The sequence below is a fragment of the Desmodus rotundus genome, chromosome 11, assembly GCF_022682495.2.
Source record: "Desmodus rotundus isolate HL8 chromosome 11, HLdesRot8A.1, whole genome shotgun sequence".
Lineage (NCBI taxonomy): Eukaryota > Metazoa > Chordata > Mammalia > Chiroptera > Phyllostomidae > Desmodus > Desmodus rotundus.
In genome coordinates, this window is record NC_071397.1 from 2,133,398 (window position 1) to 2,153,914 (window position 20,517).

At 58.4% G+C, this 20,517-nt stretch overlaps 1 protein-coding gene and 1 long non-coding RNA gene across 2 annotated transcripts; one reads left to right on the forward strand and one right to left on the reverse strand.

The window, feature by feature from the left end:
- Window positions 1-1,683: 1,683 nt before the first annotated feature.
- LEMD2 (LEM domain nuclear envelope protein 2) lies at window positions 1,684-18,818 on the reverse strand. The gene is made up of 9 exons (XM_045193175.2): window positions 18,098-18,818; window positions 16,439-16,479; window positions 13,314-13,389; window positions 10,267-10,343; window positions 9,315-9,394; window positions 7,627-7,772; window positions 6,557-6,658; window positions 6,378-6,480; window positions 1,684-3,014 (listed from the first exon to the last, which is right to left on the reverse strand). Exons 1-9 carry the CDS (start codon window positions 18,771-18,773, stop codon window positions 2,864-2,866), a joined length of 1,452 nt encoding a protein of 483 aa, XP_045049110.2. The 5' UTR covers window positions 18,774-18,818; the 3' UTR covers window positions 1,684-2,863.
- Window positions 3,318-9,309, forward strand: LOC128779514 (uncharacterized). The gene is made up of 3 exons (XR_008425520.1): window positions 3,318-3,562; window positions 5,435-5,578; window positions 8,953-9,309. It is a non-coding gene; the product is annotated as an uncharacterized lncRNA (long non-coding RNA).
- Window positions 18,819-20,517: the final 1,699 nt, after the last annotated feature.

Sequence of the window (20,517 nt, forward strand, 5' to 3'; positions counted from 1 at the left end):
CACCCAACCCCTCTTTTCCCCGGTGCATTGTGGGACCCTTCGGCCAGATTATCTCCTTGTCTCCAGAGCTTTCTCTGGGGACCGAGTGGAGAGCTGGCCTGGCTGCCCAGGGAGGAGGGCCATTTTGGAAAACCGGGGTCACCTCGTGGCACCAGAGAGCCCTGCCCCTTCCCTCCGGGGGAGGCTGACAGAATAATGGATTTGAGTCCGTACCCCTGCCTCAACAAAGGGCTTTTCTGAGGCTCAAAGTCAATGGTGTATTAATTAAGGGGAACAGCTGCTACTGCAGCTCGTACAAGTCACTGACAAACGGCTGTTTACCTTTTTCCTGAGCTGAGACTCCGGAAGGTGGCCTGGAGCTCCTGGGTGGACACCAGGGCCGAGGTTTGTGGGTCCCACCTTTCCCCCTCACCTCCAAGCTTTTCTATATTGGTGCCCATGGAGCCGACACGCTGTTTGTCAGTGAGGAAAGACAGGTGTGTGGCCCAGCAAGCGCTTGGAAGGTATCAGGCGGAGGAGCAGAAATCTCTCAGCAAAGCTCCCACCCAAAGATGCCCTAGGACCGTGCCTGGCAGATGGGTCCCTGCGCCGCCCCATGGCCCTTCAAAGCCGAGATGGCTGCAGAGCTGGGTCTGGGCCTGAGCCCTTCGAGGATGCGCTGGAGGCCTTTGTGCCCAGCGCCCTGTTGGACCATAAAGGACCCGGCTGGTGGCGGGGGTGGGGTGGTGGCTTCTCTTACTTCGTTTATTTTGGTCTCACTCCTGCTTCCCTAACAGCTGCACAGAAAGAGCCCTGCGTTAGCTCCCACCCCAGCTCAAGACCAAACGCAGTGCAGGGGAAAATCTTTCACTGAAACGAGAAAAGGGGAAGACGGGCTCATTTTCTTCTGTGTCGTTTCTGGGTTCCTTGATTATCAATTTACCTGCCGAGTTTCCAGCCAGTGGGAGGACAGGACAAAGCTCAGGCCAGTCACCACCCACAGGTGGGAGGGGCGTGGCTGGGAAGCTCAGAGGCTGCCGGGCAGGGCCCCTCTGGATCAGGGTGCCAACCCCCCGACGCCCCGCAGCTCTTACCCCACACCTGCCGTGCCCCAGGGCAGACCCCTGGCCTGCAGGTGTGGTCCCCAGGCTGCACTGCCATTCTCCCCAGTGGTGGGCCTCCCAAGGAGACAGCTCTGCTGCCGGCACCAACCTCCTGCCTCCTCAGGACACGTCAGCTGCCAGGGAGCCCCACCCAGCCTCATACTGCTGGTCTCCTGGGTCTGGTCTGCGCACCTGGGGCCTCCAAGGGGGTGGAAATGGGGCCCAAGGGAAGCTCTCTCGATCCCCACTCTTCGTCACCTGCAGGGACCAAACAGGCAGCTGGTCCGTTTGCCCTGCAGGGGTTGCCACCGCTGTGTGAAAACTGGCTCTTCCAAGTTCTGTGGTTTGCGGAGGGACCCGAGCCCCGAGGTAGGAAGGCCCAGGGACCCTGCTCAGCCCTGGAGCTGGTGTTAGTGACGGCACGCTGCCCCTCCTCCTGCACTGCTCTGGGGTGCAGGGAGCAGCACCTTTTTCATAAAGCGTTTATCAACCCCAACGCTGAAGCCTGTCGCATTCCTCATTCTGGCTGGAGTCTGAGCGTGAGACCGTCTCCTTGCCACAGCGCCCCACGGGTCACCCCGACTGCAGAGAAAGCGAGAGCTTTGCTCAAACGAGGAAGACTGAGCTTTATTCAGAAAAGAAGAAATACCAGGGTGGCCAGGAAGGGGCGGTTAATGCCTTTTGGAAGCAGCTGTTGCAACTCCCTGCTCGCCCCCTCGCCAGCCTGCTGCAGATGCGCACATCTGGGATGAGACTCAGTTGGAGAGGCTCCCGCACACAGTAAGGCCGCACACTTGTGCGGTTTCTGGAGACCACCCCGACCTGGGGCTGCTGAGCTGGTGGCTGGCAGGTCTGAGGTGGCGCAGCCCGGCTCTCTTGTGGCCAGCAGGGGGCAGTAGTGCGGCCACCACACCTCCTGGAAGCACAGAAACCAGTGTGTGCTGAAGGTTCTGGTAAACCGGCCCCTGGCTGGCTGTGGTCGCTGTAAACAAAGGCGCTCTCCCCACACCGGAAGTGCGAGGCTCCCGAAGTCCTGGAACCGGCGCGGGGGCGGGATGCAGTGCCCTGGCTGCAGGTTTGGTCTAAAACCTCGTCTTCCGTGAGAAGCACCACTGAAGGGGCCCACCAACACTCCCTCTGCTCTCAGGCCCTGTGGCCACCCCAGGTTCCTCCCAGGAAGCCACCTGGCAGCTCACACCTCCTGACGTGAGGGCCTGCGTGCCAGGGCCACTCTCCTGTAGTACTTGTTCTAACTTCTAGCACCTTCCCCCTTCAGGACAGGAGGCCCATCCAGCTGGAGGACAGGCTTTCTCCCTCCACCCTGGAGCTCCCAGGCAACAACCCCAAAGGCACGTGGATGAGCTGCTCCCTGACCCTGCGGCTCCGGCTCACTATCCCGCCCCACCGCCCCGCCCAGTGTCCGCACCCAGCTTCACACTCGCTCTGCGGGACCTGGCAGCTGCTGCTTTTATCTTTTCTATTCAAGAAAAACAAGCCCTTCTCCACTTCTTGGCCAGCAGAACAGCGCAGAGAAGGTGGGGCCAGAGCAGAGGACAAGCTACCCACCTGCCCCTGGCCTCTCTCCTCCAGCCTCTGAGGAAGCTCAGACTTTCCTGCTAAGCTAATCTCTGAAGAGTCTTACAGAGAGACCTTTGGAACAAGGTCAGGAGGAGGTGAAAGTCAAGGCAAGTGTGAACTCAGCACCAGCAGGTCTGCTGGCCCTCTGAGCCCCCAAGGGGACTGGCCGGACAGGCCGACTGGGGACAGGCCTCAGCGGAAGCTCATCGCTCGGAGTCAGAGAAGGAAGAGGGCTTGGTCCATCTCCACACCAGCATGTCCTCTCCCGCCACGCGGTGCGACTCCGTCTGGATCCGGGATTCATTGGAGGCCAGGAACTCCACAGCCCGGTCCCAGACCCTCTTCATGCGCCTCCTGCAGAGAGAGGGAGGGCCAGCTGGTCTGTGGGGGGCGCCCCTCATGCAGGGGGGACAAAGCTCCAAAGTCCCGTGCAGAATTTGTCTACGGAAGGAGCAGCCATTAGGTACCAACAGGACTCCTGCGGAGGGAAACTTCGGGGGCCCCGGACAGATGATTCCACAACTTTTTCTGCTCCAAAAGCATTCCATTAAAGGGAGGTGAAGGAGCCAGAGGCGTCTGGAGCAGCCCCAGGTGTCTGAGTAGGGAGGGACTGTGCTCGCTGGGCCCGATATTGCAGCAGCCGGGCCAGGTGGCCCACTACCGGTTCTGCCTGCATCTTGATGCCTCGTGTGGGCTAATTAAAGAGTGGCCGCTGGGCTGCTAAGTCCACAAACTCCTTAGCACTTCAGGGGATAGGGATGAGCTAAGCATCAGAAGCTGGAGCCACTCCTGGAACCTGAGCAGCCAGGTATAGCTCCTCCCCCGCTCGCTGGCCAGCCAAGGCCGGTGGCCAGAGGGTCCGCTCGGAGAGCTCCAGACCACATGGGAAGACACCATGGCAGGTGGGTAGGGTGCTTGGCTATCTACTGTTTGCCTTGCCTTTCATCAGCCTTGCAGCCCACTTCCCCACGAACCCTCTCGTGGGAAGTGAGTGTGTGTGCGCGTGCGTGTGTGCGTGCAAGAGCAGGAAGGCTCCGCCTGGGGGAGGACAAAGGGTGGGGAGGTCCTGAGGTGGCCTGTGAGTCAGGAGGCAGAGGGGCTGTCGAGGCTTGCTTTCCCGAGGGTGGGTCCTGCCACTGACCAAACCCCACAGCTGTTCAGCAGCCCCCACTTGGCTGGTCTGGTCAAGGACACACGCCTGGGGACTGAGCCCGTCATACTGGGCCCCGAGAGGGGGCAGCAGCCCGTGCGGTGTGCGGGTCGTCCTTCCCAGGCTGCCCACTGCCGGGTAATGAACAGGCAGCCCAGCGGCTTCTCTCCGCACACTCTGCTTCCTCAGTGCGCTCTCTTCCCACGTGCCCCGGCTTTCAGGAGTAGACCCTCACCCACAGGGCACAGCTGAGGGCGCCCCGCAGGGCTGGCAGCCGCTCACACACCTATGAGTTCAGAGCTTCACTGAACTGACGGGGAGGCTTGGCGGGGAACGGAGAAGCTGCGAGCGGCAGGGCCTGCGCCTCCCGGTCCCTCACACCCTGTGCTGTGACGAGGGGCAAGGCGACTTCCCGCTCCAATTTAAGTGAACGTGTGTCGCATATAATTAAAGCCCAAGCTACAACGGCTGCCCTCTGACGAGTGCCCAAGGGCCAGGCAACGACCCAGTGAGCTGAGCGGCTGCCTCCTGACACCCTGGTTGTGTCCCTCACAGCACACATTCTCAGGCCTCTTCCCCTGTCTTCCCCTTAGAACCGATGCTCCAGCAGGCCCGTCCACCCCCACTGTCTCCCCATGACCTAGGACGGTGTGGCAGGCAGCAGGCGCCAATAAACGCTGCTGAGTGAATGAGGGAATGCCAGCCTCTCTTCACCAGAGGCCCCCGCAAGGAAGTGGTATCATCTGTTCTACGAGCGAGGAAACAGCCCAGAGAGGGCGATACCCTAGGTCCCGTGCTGGCTCCTCGTGGCAATCGGGGAGCGCCAGTCGGGGAGCACCAGCTGGCCCCTCCGAGACCTTCCCCAGTGGCTGCCTCATGCTGGGGGCAGTCTGTTCTAAGCTTCCTGCCCCCACCTTCCCAGGGGGTGAGGTGTTCATAACAGTTATTAAACATCTTCACATTTAAAAGAGGCCCTTTAGCCTGGCTGGTGTGGTTCAGTGGGTTGAGTGCTGGCCTGTGAACCAAAGTGTTGCCGGTTCGATTCCCAGTCAGGGCACATGCCTGGGTTGCAGGCCAGGTCCATGGTGGGGGGCACACGAGAGGCAACCACATATTGATGTTTCTCTCTCTCTCTCTCTAAGAATAAGTAGATAAAACCTTTCTTTTTTTTTTTAAAGGGCCCTTTAATGTTCTACTCCTCTCCCAATTCCTCTTGGGTTGGGACCAAAGAGCCCAGCAAGGGGACCACAGAAATGCCACCAGCTGCGGGCCTCTGACCCAGTTTCTTAACCTTTCCATGCCTCATTTCGTCATCTGTAAAATGGGGTCCTCTCTACTCTTGCCTCCCGAAGCCATGGTGAGAGCCAGGTGGGGGGCACACACTGCGGAGGGCTCAGAGCAGTGCCTGGCTCACAGGGAGCACTCGGCAAGTGTGAGGCTTAGCGTCCTTAGCATACATCAGGAAGCATCCCCAGCATCCTGGGAGGTGGTGGCACCCAGCCAGCCCGAGACCACAGCGACACCTGTGGTAGATGGACCATAAGCCGAGTGACACCGTGGGGGACTCTGCTGGCTGCCTCTTGGGACTTGGTCCCCTAACTCTACCCACCCCTGGTTTTTTCAGGGCACATGTGGAAGGTGGCCCTGGAGCCAAGCATGACAAGACTGCCATCCCTTCCCAAGCAGTGCACGCCCTGGAGGCTGGTTCCATTTGCTGTCAGCTGCAATGTGTGTGCGTGTGTGCGGGACCTGGACCACCATATTTCAGGTAATGGGCATTTCTGACCGTGGACCATAGTTTAAAAGTTTGAAAAGCAGCTGGCCAGTGTGGCTCACTGGGTTGGAGCGCCGTCCTGTGACCAAAAGGTTGCTGGTTGGAGTCCTGGCCAGACCACCTGCCTGGGTTGTGGGCTCCATCCCTGGTTGGGGCATGTGCAGGAGACAGCCAATCGGTGTTTCTCTCCCTTCCCCCTCCTACTCTCTCTCAAATGAGAATAAAACCAACCATAAAAAAAAGTTCTTAAAAAAGCATTTGAGAAAGTCTCCCCCTCCTTGCCAGTGATGGATTTAAGGACAACTAAGCAATTGTCCAGCGAAGCCTCAAGGAGTGGTCCCTGGTGGCTTCTGGGAAGGCTCTCTTGCTCGTGAGGACAGCAGGAAGCCTGGCCTCCCTGGCTGGCAGGTGCCATCTCGTGACCGTGAGGAGCTCCGCCAGCCGACAGCACTCAAGGAGGGCAGGACCACGAGAGCCGGAGAAATGGAATCCGAGACCTGACTGACTGTGCTGGAGCCCACGTGATTCTGGATGCCACTCGTGGAAGCCCACCAGGTCCTTCCCTGCCCGAGCCCCTCGGGGCAGAGGGTGGTTCTGGTAGTCACTGCCCGAAGCACCCCAACCGTACAACCCTAACAGGGCCGCAGTGGGACCAGCCCCACACTCGTCTGTGCCTTGTGCCACAGAAAGCTGAGCGCCGGAGGATCGGCAAGAGGCGTGGACGGTGCCCCCACCTGTGAGGCCGGGGGCCGCCTGATGCCAGGCACTCGGTGGCCTCAGACCTGGGACTCACCGGCTCTGCGGAGGGATGAGCGTGTCGCGCACGTGCAGAATGCCCACGTACGGGTAGCGCTCCATGTCCTGCTCCCAGTCCACGTAGTGGTCCTGGACTACATCTGCGGGGCAGACGGCACAGGTTAGGGCACGGACCTCCTGTTGGCGGCCAGCAGCCCTTCCCCAGGGGCCACACACCTATGATCTTCTTCACCATCTCATACATGGCCTGCTCCTCCTCTTCCAACTTGCGCCACCGGTACTTCAGGAAGATCAGGAGTCCCCACAGAAAGGCCAAGCCTGTGTGGGAACACGGCGCTATCAAAGGCTCCCATCACTTGGGGCGGCTCAGACGCGCACCGGGTCTCACTACGGGGCAGTCACTGTGCTGGAGGCTGAGGCAGGCTGCGACTGTGCTCTGAGCGCCTGCTGTGTGTCGGGCCCAGGGCTGCCAGGCAGGAGACAAAGGGCGCAGAGATGCCAAGAGAGGACAGGCTACCAAGTGGCTGTCTTCTTTCCTGTGAGCTGTCGCCGGAGGCGCCTCCCAACCCCATCCCGGGGCCTCATCCCCTCCCTCGTGAACTGGAACCTGGGGTTTCATGCATGTGTACGCGCTGGGCCCTTTGTGTTCTGAGATGCCGCCGCTGATCACGATGTCTGTGCCTGATAGTGTGGGAGAGGGAGCGGTGTGCATGCCCAGACGCCTCTGATGTATAGCTCAGATCTCTTGGCAGAGCCAGCGGGTTCTGTGACTTGACCTTTTGCCCTCAGAGACTCCCCAAGGCCTCTGCTCAAAGGCAGCCCTACTGTTGGGAGACAAGGCCTGAGCTCTGCTTTCAGCTCAGCACCCTGGGTTTTTCCTGCTGTTATCAGGTGTCTATAGCTTCCCAGGAGATGTTTACATGGTTCAGGGAGTAAAATTAGGCCGAGCTCCTGCTGCATCTCCCCATCGCAGTGGCCTGCATTTTGGGGTCCTGGAAGGGACAACACCCACCTCTAGCCCGGGCCAGGCTCCCTCTCAGGGGCGCAGACAGTCCACTCCCTGAGTCGAGGACATTTTCCAGTTAACCTCCTGTTCCTGGCACCAGTCTCTACGGGTCAGACAACCCAGGGCAGGAGCTGGCTTGTCCACGCCCTCTGTTTCATTAGACAAACCTCAGGCTCACTGGACAGAAATGGACACTCGAGGGCCGGTTCCCGTAACTCGTCCCTCAAGCCCAGGAGTGTCGGGAGCCCGCCCCTGGGCGGCGCTGCGTGCAGGCACTTACACCAGAAGAAGATGAGGACGTGGGTGACGGCGGTGAGCAGGGCGCGGCTCAGGCGGCAGCCCACGCCCATGCGGGGGCGGGCAGATTCCAAGCAGACCACCTTGTCCACGGCTGTCACCGATTCGGAGGGGTCGTCCCCTTTCAAACTGAAAGGACAAGGGGTTGTGAACACGTCTAAGGGCTCTGAACAGCCGCAGTCTAAGCCCCATTTTCTGTGGGGGCAGGAGAAGGGAGGAGGGGCTTCGAGGCCTCTCCTTGCTTGTACAATAGACTTGGTATCCTGGTTGCGCTCTTCCCAGAAATTTCCCACGTTGGCTACTTAGAAAGAAAAAAGCTTTAAAGAAGCAGCATGCTCGAACCCCTACTGCTAAAGTGATGTCCCCCTTGTTGGGTCTTTGACAGCCCCTCTCAGCATGCGAAAGATTAAACTATAAATTGGATTCCCACCTCCCAGCACAGAGAAATGGAAATGTTCACCGAACCACTGGCTTCGCACTGCGTGGTAGGAACGAGAAGACAGAGTCCTGGGACAGTGTGCTTCTCCTCAGGCGTAAGGAGGCACAGAAGCTGTTCCCGGGGAGAGATCAGGTGTGGTGGCAGGGCACAGGGCATGAGGACCGGGCTCTCCCAGGCCAGGCCCCCGGCCAGGGGGCGTCAGGACCCGCGGGGCGCTGACACCCACGCCTTCCAGTTAGGTGGCAAGCGCATGCCCTGCACACACTGGAACGGCTGGAACCTCAAGCGTCCCAGTTTCTCACGACCCACTTTCAACCCTGGCCATCCGAGCCAGCTCAGCCGCCCTTCAGGCTGCCCTCCCCTGTGTGAAAAGGCGAGTGTCACCGCTCTCCTGTGTTGGCACCTGCGCACTGTCCTCCACCTTTTCTAACACAGGAGAATCGTTCAGCCACTCAGGGAAGCTTTATTTCTTTTTAAACCAATGAGTTTTAGTGGTACCATGCATGCAGTTTTCAAGTTTAGGCCGAGCTGCCCTAGGCTTCGCTGGATGCATAGCTGATGGAATTAGTAATCTGGGTGGGTTAGAGAGGGGAAGAACAAAATCCCAGAGTGTGTTTTAGTGCTGGGAGCTGTAACCCGAGCAGAGCCCTAACAAACCCAGACACCGGAGTGGAGTGACGGGGCGAATGCCTCCCAGCAGGGAACTTTCGGTTTCCAGCCACCAGCTAGTGGTCCGCACCCCGGCCCTAGGGGGCCTTTCAGGGAGGCAAAAGGGCTCACTCTCTCTGCTAACGGTGCTCAGCACAGAAAAATGAGGTGAGACTGCCCAGTCAGAATAAAATCCAGTATTTCCTTTTGCGATTTCCATAGAGTGAAACGAACGTGCACACTCATTTCATCTACAAGTGGAAACCAGCACCGGAGGAAAGGAGTGGAAAAGTGCCTACTCCAGAAAACCACTCGGAGCCGGCGAACTGAAACGGCACAGGTGGAGTCACGTGAGGTAGGCTTAGCGTGAGCACCTGGCTGCCGTCTGGACACCTGCGTTTTGTCTCATCTTGAAACTGCTCCTTGCCCGGCTTCCCAACGCTTCTTCCTCCCATGGCCAGCTTTGGCTGGGAGACCCGCCCTCTGCCGTCTGACCCCAGGCGCCTCTTTTGGGGCCAGGGAGGCAGCTGATGGGTGAGGACAGCGGCCGCAAGCACCCCTCTGGACACCCCGCTCACACTCACCAGATGCCCACATCCTTGTTACTGCTCAGTATCCAGGCCAGGGCAGCTTCAAACTTGGCCGAGGAGCTGCCGGTTGCATTCTGTGGAAGTGGGTAGGAGAAGATTAGTTCCGGGGCTGGGCGGAGCAGCTAGAGCAACATGATTCTGCTGCTGGGTTCAGGAAGCCCCCTCCTGTGTCCTCTGCATGTCCCCAGCCATGCTCTGCCCCGGGCGCAGCCAGCCAGCAGGAGGGAGATCAGGAGCTGATGAGAGCCAAGGAAGAGGCTATACCAGAGGGGTGGCGAGGAAGCACACACAGGGAGACAGTGCGGGTCTGCGGCAGCCAAAAGAACAGAATGTCTCAAGGACTGAAGGCCAGTGCGGCAGCAGCCCACCTTGGGTAAAATGGAAAAAAGCGTGGGGGTTCAGGGGCCTGGCCACCGGTCCCTGGTGTTGGCCTTTGCAAGTCCCTGCCCCTCTGTGGGCCTCAGTTTGTTCATCTGTGAAGTGAAAACTGGACTGGGTGACCGAGGTTCCTGCCGGCCCCACACACCCATAACTCTGTCGTCCTGACGCCACGTGGAAAATCAGACGGACCACACAGTACTCATAAGGGGAGAGGAGGAATGGGCAGGCGACAGGCGTACCCTTAAAGCCGCTGAGAAGGGGAGGAAAGCAAACTGAGGGAGGAGCAAGTGACAGGACCATTTCAGAGGGGCAGCCTGCTGTGGCCCGTGCTGCCGGTCAGTAGTGAGCGGCACACACGCACACACAGCAGGATGCGGCAGGTTTACTCCGGCTCACAGCTCAACTTGCTCCCAGTCACCCCCCACTGCTGCCTTAACTTAAGGCAGCCTAGCACTCGACTAAATTTAAAAAAGTGAAAGAGCAAAAACCTCCGAAACCAAACACAAAGCGAAAAGGAGAGAAGAGACCAGGGCCTCCCGGGAGCGTGAGCGCCCGGCCGACTTACTGCTATGTACTCCTGCGCGTCCGTGACGGGGATGCATTTGCTTTTTAGCTTCTCTGGATTTCCACACTCAAAATTACCTAGGAGGGGAAAAAACACATTCAGACGGGAAAACGGTAAAAAAATTACTCTGAAACAGACTAAAGAAATGCAGCAAGAATCAAGCCATTAGCTCGGAGAGGGAGCGTGTGGCCTGGGGCTCTGGCTTCCGTGGGCATCTTCCCTCTGCAGCAGGATCAAAAGCCATTTAGCCTGGGTCGATTCTACATCATTAAAACCTGACCTGCAAAGCAGTGCAGTGATTTGCATTAAATGACTAAAAAGCTGCCCAATGCCAAGGTCTGTTTGCAATTGATCCCTAAAAGGATCAGACAGATAGCTTTGGAAGGTACCAGAAGGGCACTATAAATAAACCCAGCCTGGGAAAGAAAGGCAGGGAGGCTACAGGCACTGCAGGGGTCTGACACACGGAATGGGCAGGTGACCCAGAATGCCAGGCCCATTGTTTTGAGGGGGCCTGGACGGACGTCCAAAATGCCCCATGGAGGAAGGGGGTGTCTGAGCGTGGGGCAGTGGGGCCTCAGCAGTGCTCCAAAGCTCCCTTCTAAGTACCCCAAATGGCCAACTCCCACCCAGGATGGAGCTGGGAGCTTCCCCCTAGTCCTGCCATTCTTTCAGGTCCAGCCCAAAGGCCCCAGCCTGTGGGGGCCTCGTTTGGCCAGATTGCTAGGAACTTGGGGGCCTGCCACAGGCCTTGGCTTTCAACTGCCCACTGCGGCTTGCCCACCGTGAGCTGCTCCACCACCAGACCCCTCGAGCAGGGACAGTGCAGGGCCGGGCAGGCGAAGATCCTTTACCCTCACACGTGGGCTGACTGCCCTTCAGCTGGCAGTCTGGAGGCTTCAAGTGGCCACTGTGTGTGTGTGTCTGTGTGCTGGGGAGGAGTGGCGAAGACAGCATTCAAAATCTTGAGAATGAACTGGAGCCCATCGTTCCTACTTCAAACCTGATCTTGACCTTCTGGGTCCCGAGACCAAGCTGGCTTCTCCCACCCTCCTGCCCCCATCAAGATGGCCTGCCTGGGACATGGCCATGGCCTCCTGGCTGCCTTCCTCCTCTCCCCTTTCTTTTTTAGTTTAAAGCTTTAAATTAATTCTGCTTAAACGCCGCCACTCGACCTAAATGCTGCCACACAGCCTTCCTAGCCCCTGGCCCTCAGCACGGCACTGGGCCTCACTGCCTGCAAGACTAAGCCTTGGTGGCCTGGCATCTGTGGCCCCCAACTGACCCTTTTAAACTCCACTCCCTGCTTCTCCTTCCCCCAGGAAGCCAACTGTTTCCATCCCTGACCCCGTCATTTCCTGCTGCTTTGACCTCACCTCTCCCTACCGCCCCACCCCATACACAAAACCAGTCCTACCTGGGCTTCAGGGCCTCCCCCATGACACTTTCCTAACTATTCTAGCTAAAAGGCATTGTGCCTCTGGAAACTTGTGGTTTCTCAGTTCTCATCCGAGGCCTCTTGTATCTCCAGTGGTCAGGGAGGTAGGTGGCCTGCGCCATCGTGCACCTACAAGGGTCAGCACTGCCCCCTGCTGACAGCGGCCTCTAATAGGGCGTGGGGGGAAGGGAGGATTGCTTAGTAGAGAGCCCACACTCCCTGGCAGCCTGTCTCAGTGAGAGGCACGTCCTCAGGGCTGCCTGTTAGGCTTGTCACAGGACAGTGGGACAGGCCCCTTGATGGCATAAGTGAGAACCGCACCTGGAGGGTGGGACGGAGGAGAAATGTCGACTAGGAGTCACAGTCTAAGAGCGGAGCTTCTCAACTTTACCCCCTGGGGCCTTATTAAAATGCAGACTTTGATTCAGTAGGTTTGGGATAGGCCCTGAGACTCTGCACTTCCAAAAAGCCCTGGTGGTGTGGGTGCTGCTGCTCTTGGACCACAATCAAGTCCCAAACCTTTAGAGCACCCTCTGAGGCCAGGACTTACATCCCGAGCACCTGGGCCGTGGGCAAGGCCCATGATGCCTGTGGTGCTGTGAGCCCCAACTCCGATCGCTCTCCGAGGAGCTCACAGACGCCTCCCGGACCACCTCTAGTCTCCCACCAGCCAGGAGGGTAGAGGTAGCAGAGCTGAGGCCCACACGCTTGGCCCTGAGGACTGAGGGCCCAGTAGAAGTCCACCCAACCTTGATTTCCCAGCAACAACCTTAGGCAAGTGTTGGTCTGTAGGAAAGAGGCGCCTCCCCAACATCCCATGAGGCTGAACAGCTCCATCTGATTCCCGCGCCAAGTGTATTCAACACGGGCACAGCCCTGGGAATTCACCTGCGTCATCAGCAAGTGACTTTGAGAAGGACACAATAATACAGGTGATCCTCTGGCCTCAAAGACCTGGTTTGCCAAATAAAATAGGGGAGCCTTCTGGAAGGAGTTTCCAGGGGGTCCTTCCTGGGGGGCTGAGAATGCCCTCCTCTAGGGGGCAGCACTTGACTTTCATTTTATAAGGGAAAGAGACGACAGACCCAAGATCACTCGGAGAGTCCCTCAGACTACCAGGGCCTTGTCCAGGGTCCTGCAGCCAGCTGGGGTGACCAGGACCAGACATGACAGCAGGGCCTGGGCAGGCTGCCCAGGCCTGAATGTGCTTAGCCCACCACGCAGGGCCCTGCCACACACCGGCCTCTCTACCTGTCCTGGCCGACCATGTGGTGCAGGTAGGTCCTCTAGGTGGGAGGACTCAGACTCTGAGGCTGGGGCCGGGCCCCCCCAGTGTAACACAGACCCCCAGAGCACGAGGTGGGGCTGAGCCAAGGAAGGGCGCACCGCTGCTGAAGGGCCTGTGCATGTGCCAGGACCCCTGGGGCCCTTCGATGGCATGTGAGAACCCAGTGCGTTCTGCCCAAACGTAAGGCTTGCACAAACGTATGAGCGGGCAGCGGGGCAGTGGAGACTCGGTTCCTGAGTGTGTCTTCTGGGAGACGAGCACAGAACGCCCCGGCTGCCCTGGATCCGCTCACGAGGATCTGGGGCCTCGAGACCTACTCACCGGCTTGGGTGGCCAGGAAGTTGTAGAGTTCGTGCAGCAGCTCCAGCAAGGCCGCCTTTTGCTTGGCCTGACAGAACTGGGAGGGCATAGGATAAGCGGTCAGCAAAGATGGGGCGCAAGGCGGGGGTCGGTCTGTCTGGCTTCATCTTGTCAGCTACAGTATCAAGTACTAAGCGGCAAGGACACCACATGCTTTTAAAAAATCAAGACCAATTCTGCAAATTGGTGGGCCCAATGGCAGGGTCAATAAATGCCGAGTTAACTGGCTGAGAAGGAACTTTGTAAAAGCAGCAGCAGAGTGAGAGCGGCTGCAGTAACCAAAGGCCTGCCATCCTGGAGGCTCCCCGGCCGCTGCCCCACGGTCCCCCCAGGAATACGGGCCATCAGGCGGGGCTGCGGAGCAGGGCCAGGCAGCGGGAGAGACGAAGCCGTCGGGGACAGCACAGGCACACGCAGGGGCTGCTGGTCTTTTCTCCCCCTCGGGCCACCCTGCCCTTTTCGAAGACTCAAGGGTCTGCATTCTGACCATGGATTGTCTGCCTTGTGGAGTATCTGCTGCAAATGTTTAACTTTAGACCGGGTTCCTCTAAAGAAGTAAGTTTTCTAGGATCTTGAAATTGTAGGGGGAGAAAAGTCATCTGTACGCGAAAACAGGAGAAGGAATATACGCACACCTAGTCCTCCAGCTCCTGTCGCAGAACTGAGGCCATCTCGCCAGGCTTCCTGGATTTACAACACTAAGAAAAGGCTGCTCCTCCTTGAGCATGGACGAGTGCCAGGTGCTGTGCTGAGTGGTGTGTGCGAGTGCGCACCGAATCGTCACCGTGACCCTGACTGTACCCCAATTTCTCAGACGGGGAGACTGAGGCTCAGAGACCTTGTGAGCCACCAACACCCCCCAGCTCATGAGTGGTGGAGTCACGCCAGTCGACTCCAAGCCCACCACCCACATTTCAGGCCTCCTCTGGGTGTCACTGGGCAAAGCCCCGGACTAGAAGCCAGGGGGCTGGGTTCTGGGCCTGGTTCTGCAACCGCAGAGGGAACTTGGTCTCTAACACTCTCCGAGGACAGCGAATGTCCCCTGATGCTGCCTAAAGACCCGAAAACCTTTACAAGGTGCAAAATGATGTGACCCAGCTTTGTACACAGGACAATAATGTTCAGAAACAACTTGTGTGTCTTCTACTAGATCCAGGTGCCCAAACTATTTTAAAGAATGTTCAAGGTATGGGCAATGCTGATAATAAGTGTTAAATGTAACTTAATACACATCGAGAACCCAATTCTATAAAGGTACATACAGAGATAGATGGGAAGGAAATGCCCCCAAAACATTAACAGTAATTGTCTCTAGGTGGCAGGATCATGGGAGATTCTTCTTTGTCGCAGTTTTCAAATTTCCTACACTAAAGAGCTACCACGGTCACAACCGGAGAAAAGGCAGTGATAATGAACACCGTTCCAACCCCAACACCTGGGCAAAGCGGGACTGGCCGCGCCTGCAGGAGAGAGGACAGGAGGCCCCGGACAAGCAGGCGGCCCGGCTCAGACTGCACTCCGGCCCGCCCATCCCGTGCTCTCACCCTCGGCAGCAAAAGGCAGAACGAGAGCACAAGGTGCCAAGTCGGCTGAGAAGGGAAAGGAACTCAAGTGCCCTGCTGGGTCCCACGCGCGCTGGACCACACAAGGAATTACAGACTTTCAGCAAGGGCCTCAGCAAAGCCCAGAAGTGCCTCCCAACCTTCCGGCTCCTGGGTCCTCCCTCCATGAAGGCCACAGGCACCTCATGACATTGAAGTTCAATGGAGCCTACGATGATGGCCCAGACCCTGGTGTCCCTGGCCCCGGCGTCACGAGTATAGGCATGCTCACTGAGCACGCCTTCGGCAAGAGCCTGACTGTGTCGGCCAGGCTCACCCAAGTGCGCCTGGCTCAGAGGAGGGCCTGATGCACTTACAGGTGCGAAAGACCGAGAAACAGAAACCAAGGAGCCGTTTGCTAATTAAAAGACGAAAACTGGTATTCACCAGCGAAGTCTTACAGAAAGGTATTGTTTTTCCCTTTTCGGGTTTTCAGTCTGCAAGATCTAGCTTCCCCTCTAGTTGCCACCTATGTTTCTGGGCTGCTCTCTAATCGTCAGCCGTGCTCTTATGATGAAAGAAGGATGAAACCTATGATGAACATGTTTCTACGGAACAATGGGAAAGCAAAGATATTCGGTGGGTGAGTGCAATAAACGAATGGAATAAAACACCCCCAGATATGGCACAGCAGAAGCCAAAGAGAAATAAAAGTGGGTACTGCACCCGGACGCCCCTCCACACACGGGTGAGAGTCAATGTGGGGCGTGGAGATGACCGGTGATGACCAGGTGCCGTGACCTGAGGTCCCCGGGGCCCTGCATCGCCCAGGTAACAATACCACAACTGAGTCACGCCCTCTGGCAGCCCGAGGCCCCTCCTGATAGGATCTATGGCCTGAAAATTCACTGCCTCGCACCTCGCCCAGGCCACCTCCGGTACCAGCATCCAACTCCTCACTAACGCTCCTGTCGTAGGTGGAGGGGGCCCTGTCCCTGAATATTATTTATAGGGAAGGTGAAAGCTTCATAAAACAGATCTATAGACCAAGGCGGCTAAGTCCACTTCGGAAGTGTTTAAAACCCTCCCCTCCCCCACAAAGTTCCACATCAGAACAGCGTTTCAGAGCCACGGAAGTGCTATTGGAGAAGAGAACGTGGAAGTGAGAGCGTGGCCTCTTGTTGCTTAGAAACTGCCAGCCCCTCCTCCCACAGCCAGGGAGCATAGAGGCCCTTCGACCACAACTTACTGCACTTGCCCCCCCAGACCCCTAGGCCTAGATGGACTGACGCAGAAGATCAAGGTCCCCAGCGCTGCGACTGCCGGGTCGCGAGCCCAGGGGTGGGTCTGGGGAGCTCAGTTCTGTTTGAAGTACTCCTGTGCTGCCGCAGCGGTCGGACACGAACGCCGCAGGACAGACGTGACTCCGGTGCTACAGGAGGCAGTCCTGAGAGGACCCTGTTACGATCTTTTTCTGGGGAGGCTCACCTCCTGATGGAGGCAAACACACGCACAAGGAATAAAAACGAAGAAACTCAAACTCACCTCGTCTGTTTTTTCCTCACAGTCCACTGGCAATAATTTCACTGAGACCAAGAAAAGAAACACAGAGGAAATTAAAAGGTGGGTTGAGGAAAGAGTACAAATAGGGACTGCTCTCAAAATTCCGGGGAAGTAAAACATTATCAATGTGGGGGGGCGGGTATTAGAAAGATGTCATCTAGACAAGGCACTTTTAAAATACTGACAACAAAATGTAAGGGTTTCCCAGCCCCGGATCAGGAATCGGGACAGCTGGGTCCTAATCCCAGAGGGAAATGATTAGCCACAGGCCCTGGGCAACGCAGCCACTCTGGACCTCTGCTCCTCCTCGTGAAGCAGGATCGATGAGGCCTCCCTTGCCTACCAGGGAGTTAGCCTCAAACAACACCCAATGACAGTCTTATAAATTGTGAACGATGACACGTTGAACAGGGCGGGGAACTCCAAGCAAACCCCGGAAAACCCCAAAGAGCTGCTGCCTTAAAGCGTCTCAGCGGCAAATACGACGGCGCCCTGACACTCCCAGGCCTGCGCTTCTGTGGTGGGTGGGTAAGCTGCTCTCGTGGTGCGACTGTGTGAGTGTGTGCACCGGCCTGGGACCCCCGCGCCCGCAGACCTGTTCCTGCACCCAAACGTCCATCTGCTGCAGGGGCTGGGGCGCACCTAGCTTTTCCCGGCACCGGGGCTGTTGCTGCCGGGCAAGGAAAGATGTAGCCCTGGCTCCAGTCTGGGGGCAGGACTAATCACATTCTTGCTTTGCAGAGAATATTCTTTTACTGTTCTTTTGCGGTGAACTACAGTGTCACTTTACACTTAAATTTATGAAGCCACGGCCTCAATATTGTTCCCTGCTAGGCTAGAGCCCAGGATTACCAGAGAGGCGGATTCAGGCAATTTAACTATTCAGGAAACACTGTTGCGAGCCGACGTCTTATTGGCAAGTCTAACCATGTCACTAAGTGCGGAATGAAGCATGGCTGGGGCCGTCCTTTAATCACACGACTCTCTCTCAACACACTCCATGAGGCTTCTGCAAGCCACGGTAAGTGCCTCCCTGTGTATCAGCTTCAGAGCCTTGAAAAGGTTCTCCCACACCGGACAGGCAGGGCTGGTATCATCTCCCTGTTCGCAAGGGGCCTTGTGGCTGGAAGGAGCGAGCACGTGGCCCTACGGTGCTGCAAAGCTGGGACCTCAACCAGATCCCATCCATGGGCAGTGAAACCTGGGTGTCTTCAAATGGGCACTAATGTGTGATTGAGCAAGAGCTCAAAAGGGAAGAAACAGCCAAAAGGGAATGGGGGTGGACATGTCTGGTAGGGGTGGGTTGCGGCTTTTTCGAGAGAGGGAAAACCAGAGTCTGGGGTAAAAGTAACTACTGGTGGTGAGTGCTTCCAGCACGTGGTTGAAGGGTAGATTAGTAGGGAGGGCCAGGGCAGGAAATGAGAACAGGAGAAAGTGAAGACAGCAGATACTGCAGATGCGGGAATCCCGCAGGGCCTTCTCTCCCGCAGCCACAGCCGGAGGAAGGAGAGCTGGAGGTAGGAAGACATCAAGAGGCACCTGGCCAAGCGCGGGCCGTGCAGCCTGGCGCAGAAGGGACAGTGGGCGTGCTGGTGGACACACGCTCGCCCAGGCCCACCCCTGCGCGGGCCCTGGACGTACTGTGGTCCTCCGCCTCCTGCGGCGCCGAAGGCTTGCCCATCTTCACCCAGAGGATGCCCAGAAAGACGAACAGCAGCCCCAGGCTGGCCCAGAGCAGGAGCCGGGACAGGCAGCGCTCCAGCCACCGCCCCGCCTCGGGCTGGGCCTGCGCCGCGCTCGCCGGGCCCGCTCGCGTCGCCCGCAGGCCTGGGCGCGCATCGGGGCGGAGGAGGGCAGAGGGCAGCCGCGCCGGGGTCGGGGACGCGGCCCACCAGCGACGGGCCCCGAGGCCCGGCGCGGGCCTGTGGAGCGGCCGGGCGTCCTCGTCCTCCTCGGAGCTGCCCCGGACCGAGGCGCGGCGCCTGAACGGCACAGGGCGGGCGGGGTAGGCGAGGTGGCGGCTCTCAGACCAGGAAGGCGCGGAGGCCCCGAGATCGCCGTAGGCCCCGGCGGCAGCGCAGGCCGAGCCCGAGGCTGGCGGGGAGGGCCAGGGCTCCGCCCGCGGGGAGGCCGCGGCGGGCCGGGCGCGCAGGCGGGCCTCCTCCCGCGACCGCTCCTCGCTCCGCGTGCGGGCCTCCTCCCGCAGGCAGCGCAGCTTTTTGCGGTAGACGTCCCGGGTGGTGTCGGTGATGGGTCCTGGCTGGAAGCCCAGGGCCTGCAGCTCCCGCCGCAGCTCCGGGTCTGACAGGCCGGCCATGGCCAGGACACCGCCCCCGGCGCGCACCGCACCCGGAACTGCTCCCGTCGGCGGCCGCGGCGGAGCGGGCGGGGCCCGGCGCCATGATAGGAAGGTCGCCTGGGCAGCCATGTTGAGGAGGTCGGAGCCTGACCCGTGGGGCAGCCATGATGAGGAGGTCACACCGGCCGCCATGTTGGGGAGGTCCTCCGGGCGTGTTCTCGTTCCTCTTCCCTCCTCACCTGCGATTGCTTCGTCTCACCTGTGAAACCAGGCGGTGTTCATGTCTCAATCCGCCGACCCTTGCTCAGTCCCTAGCACGTGGTGGGCACTCAAATGAAGTCATGTTGATTTAATGGATGAACTGTTTAAGGGTGAAAGGCAAGCTGTTGCCTAAGTGGAGACACGGGACCCTTTGCCTCTCTCTGCTCGAGGACCCATATTGATCCCCTTGCTCGCCCGGGGAAAGGCTTTGTTTGGGTCGTAGAGAAGAGCCCTCCAGAGGAACAGGCCTGCAGGGAGCCTGGGCCGGGGGAGGACCCACATCGCACCCTGGCGGGGGCACAAGACCAGATGTCCCTGGGCTCGAGTGGGCGGTTCAGGCTTCCCGAGAGCGCCGTGCCGGATTGGTGGGACCCTCACACGGAGAGATGGATGGGGGATGGATTTAGGCTGGGGGTCTGGAATCAACGCCACCGCTCGTGGATGTGTGATCACCTCCCGTTAACACGGCTCGCCCGTTGGTTAGTACGCCTGTTGGCTTTCGGGAGGACGAGGAGATGTTCTTTGTGTACGGTGCTCAGGACAGTGCGTGGTACGTGCGTTTTTGTGTTTATACTTCACCCACGTCTGCAGCAGCATTGCTGTGCAAACCTCCTACAGGGCGCTGTTGGATTACATGACTGCTCTTAGTGAGAAAGCCCCAGGGAAGCCTGGCAGGCGGTGGCCGCAAATGGAAATAGAGCTACAAGTCCTTGTCTTCCTCCCCCTCTTTGTATTCCTTCCACATCCCGCATCAGCTGCCCTTCCCAGACATTCGTGGCAGGCCTCCTGGGTTCCATTTCATTTCTGCCCCTTCCCCTGGGCTCCCCCACAGTCCCATCGCCCACCCCTATGTTCCCCCCTCCTGTCCCCTTCCTGGCCCTGCCTGTGGGCAAGGTCCCTCTGCCTGCGGTTTGCGTTCCTGCCACTTGCTCTGCCACAGTGGTGTTCACAACTGACCACAACTGCTAGGAAAATTACAGCTTGGCGTGGCTGGGCTTCCGGCCGTTCGCCTCCCCGCGTCCCCGACTTAGCTGCTCCCATGTGGAGCGATTTCTTTCACCAAGTGTTGTTTTCCTTTTCTCTGCCTGTGTTTGCACGGAACGCCATGAATTTGATACAGTGATTGCCTAACACACATACCACATAATAGTATTTTATTTCTTTCCGAAGTGCTGTGTGCATGACAAATGAGTCGGTCACGTTTGTGCAACTGCTCACAGCTGGGCCGTTCAGCTCAGAAAGAATGAGCCTGTCGGCGCCAGTGCCCGCCCTGCGTGTTCTAGGAGGGCTGGAAGCTGATGCTTAAACAGAGTTAGTCCCAGCGTTTCGCAGAGTTGCAGAGTTGCCGTCTGTGTCATCACAACGGGTCTCAGGGTGATTAAAAATCCAGACTGAACTAGAGCCACCCTGCTGTGGGGTCCAGTGTGGGCTTTGTCGGTTTGTCAGGCTTCCTTGTGATTGGAGACACTGCTGCTGCCGCACACCCCTGGGGCCAAGTGAC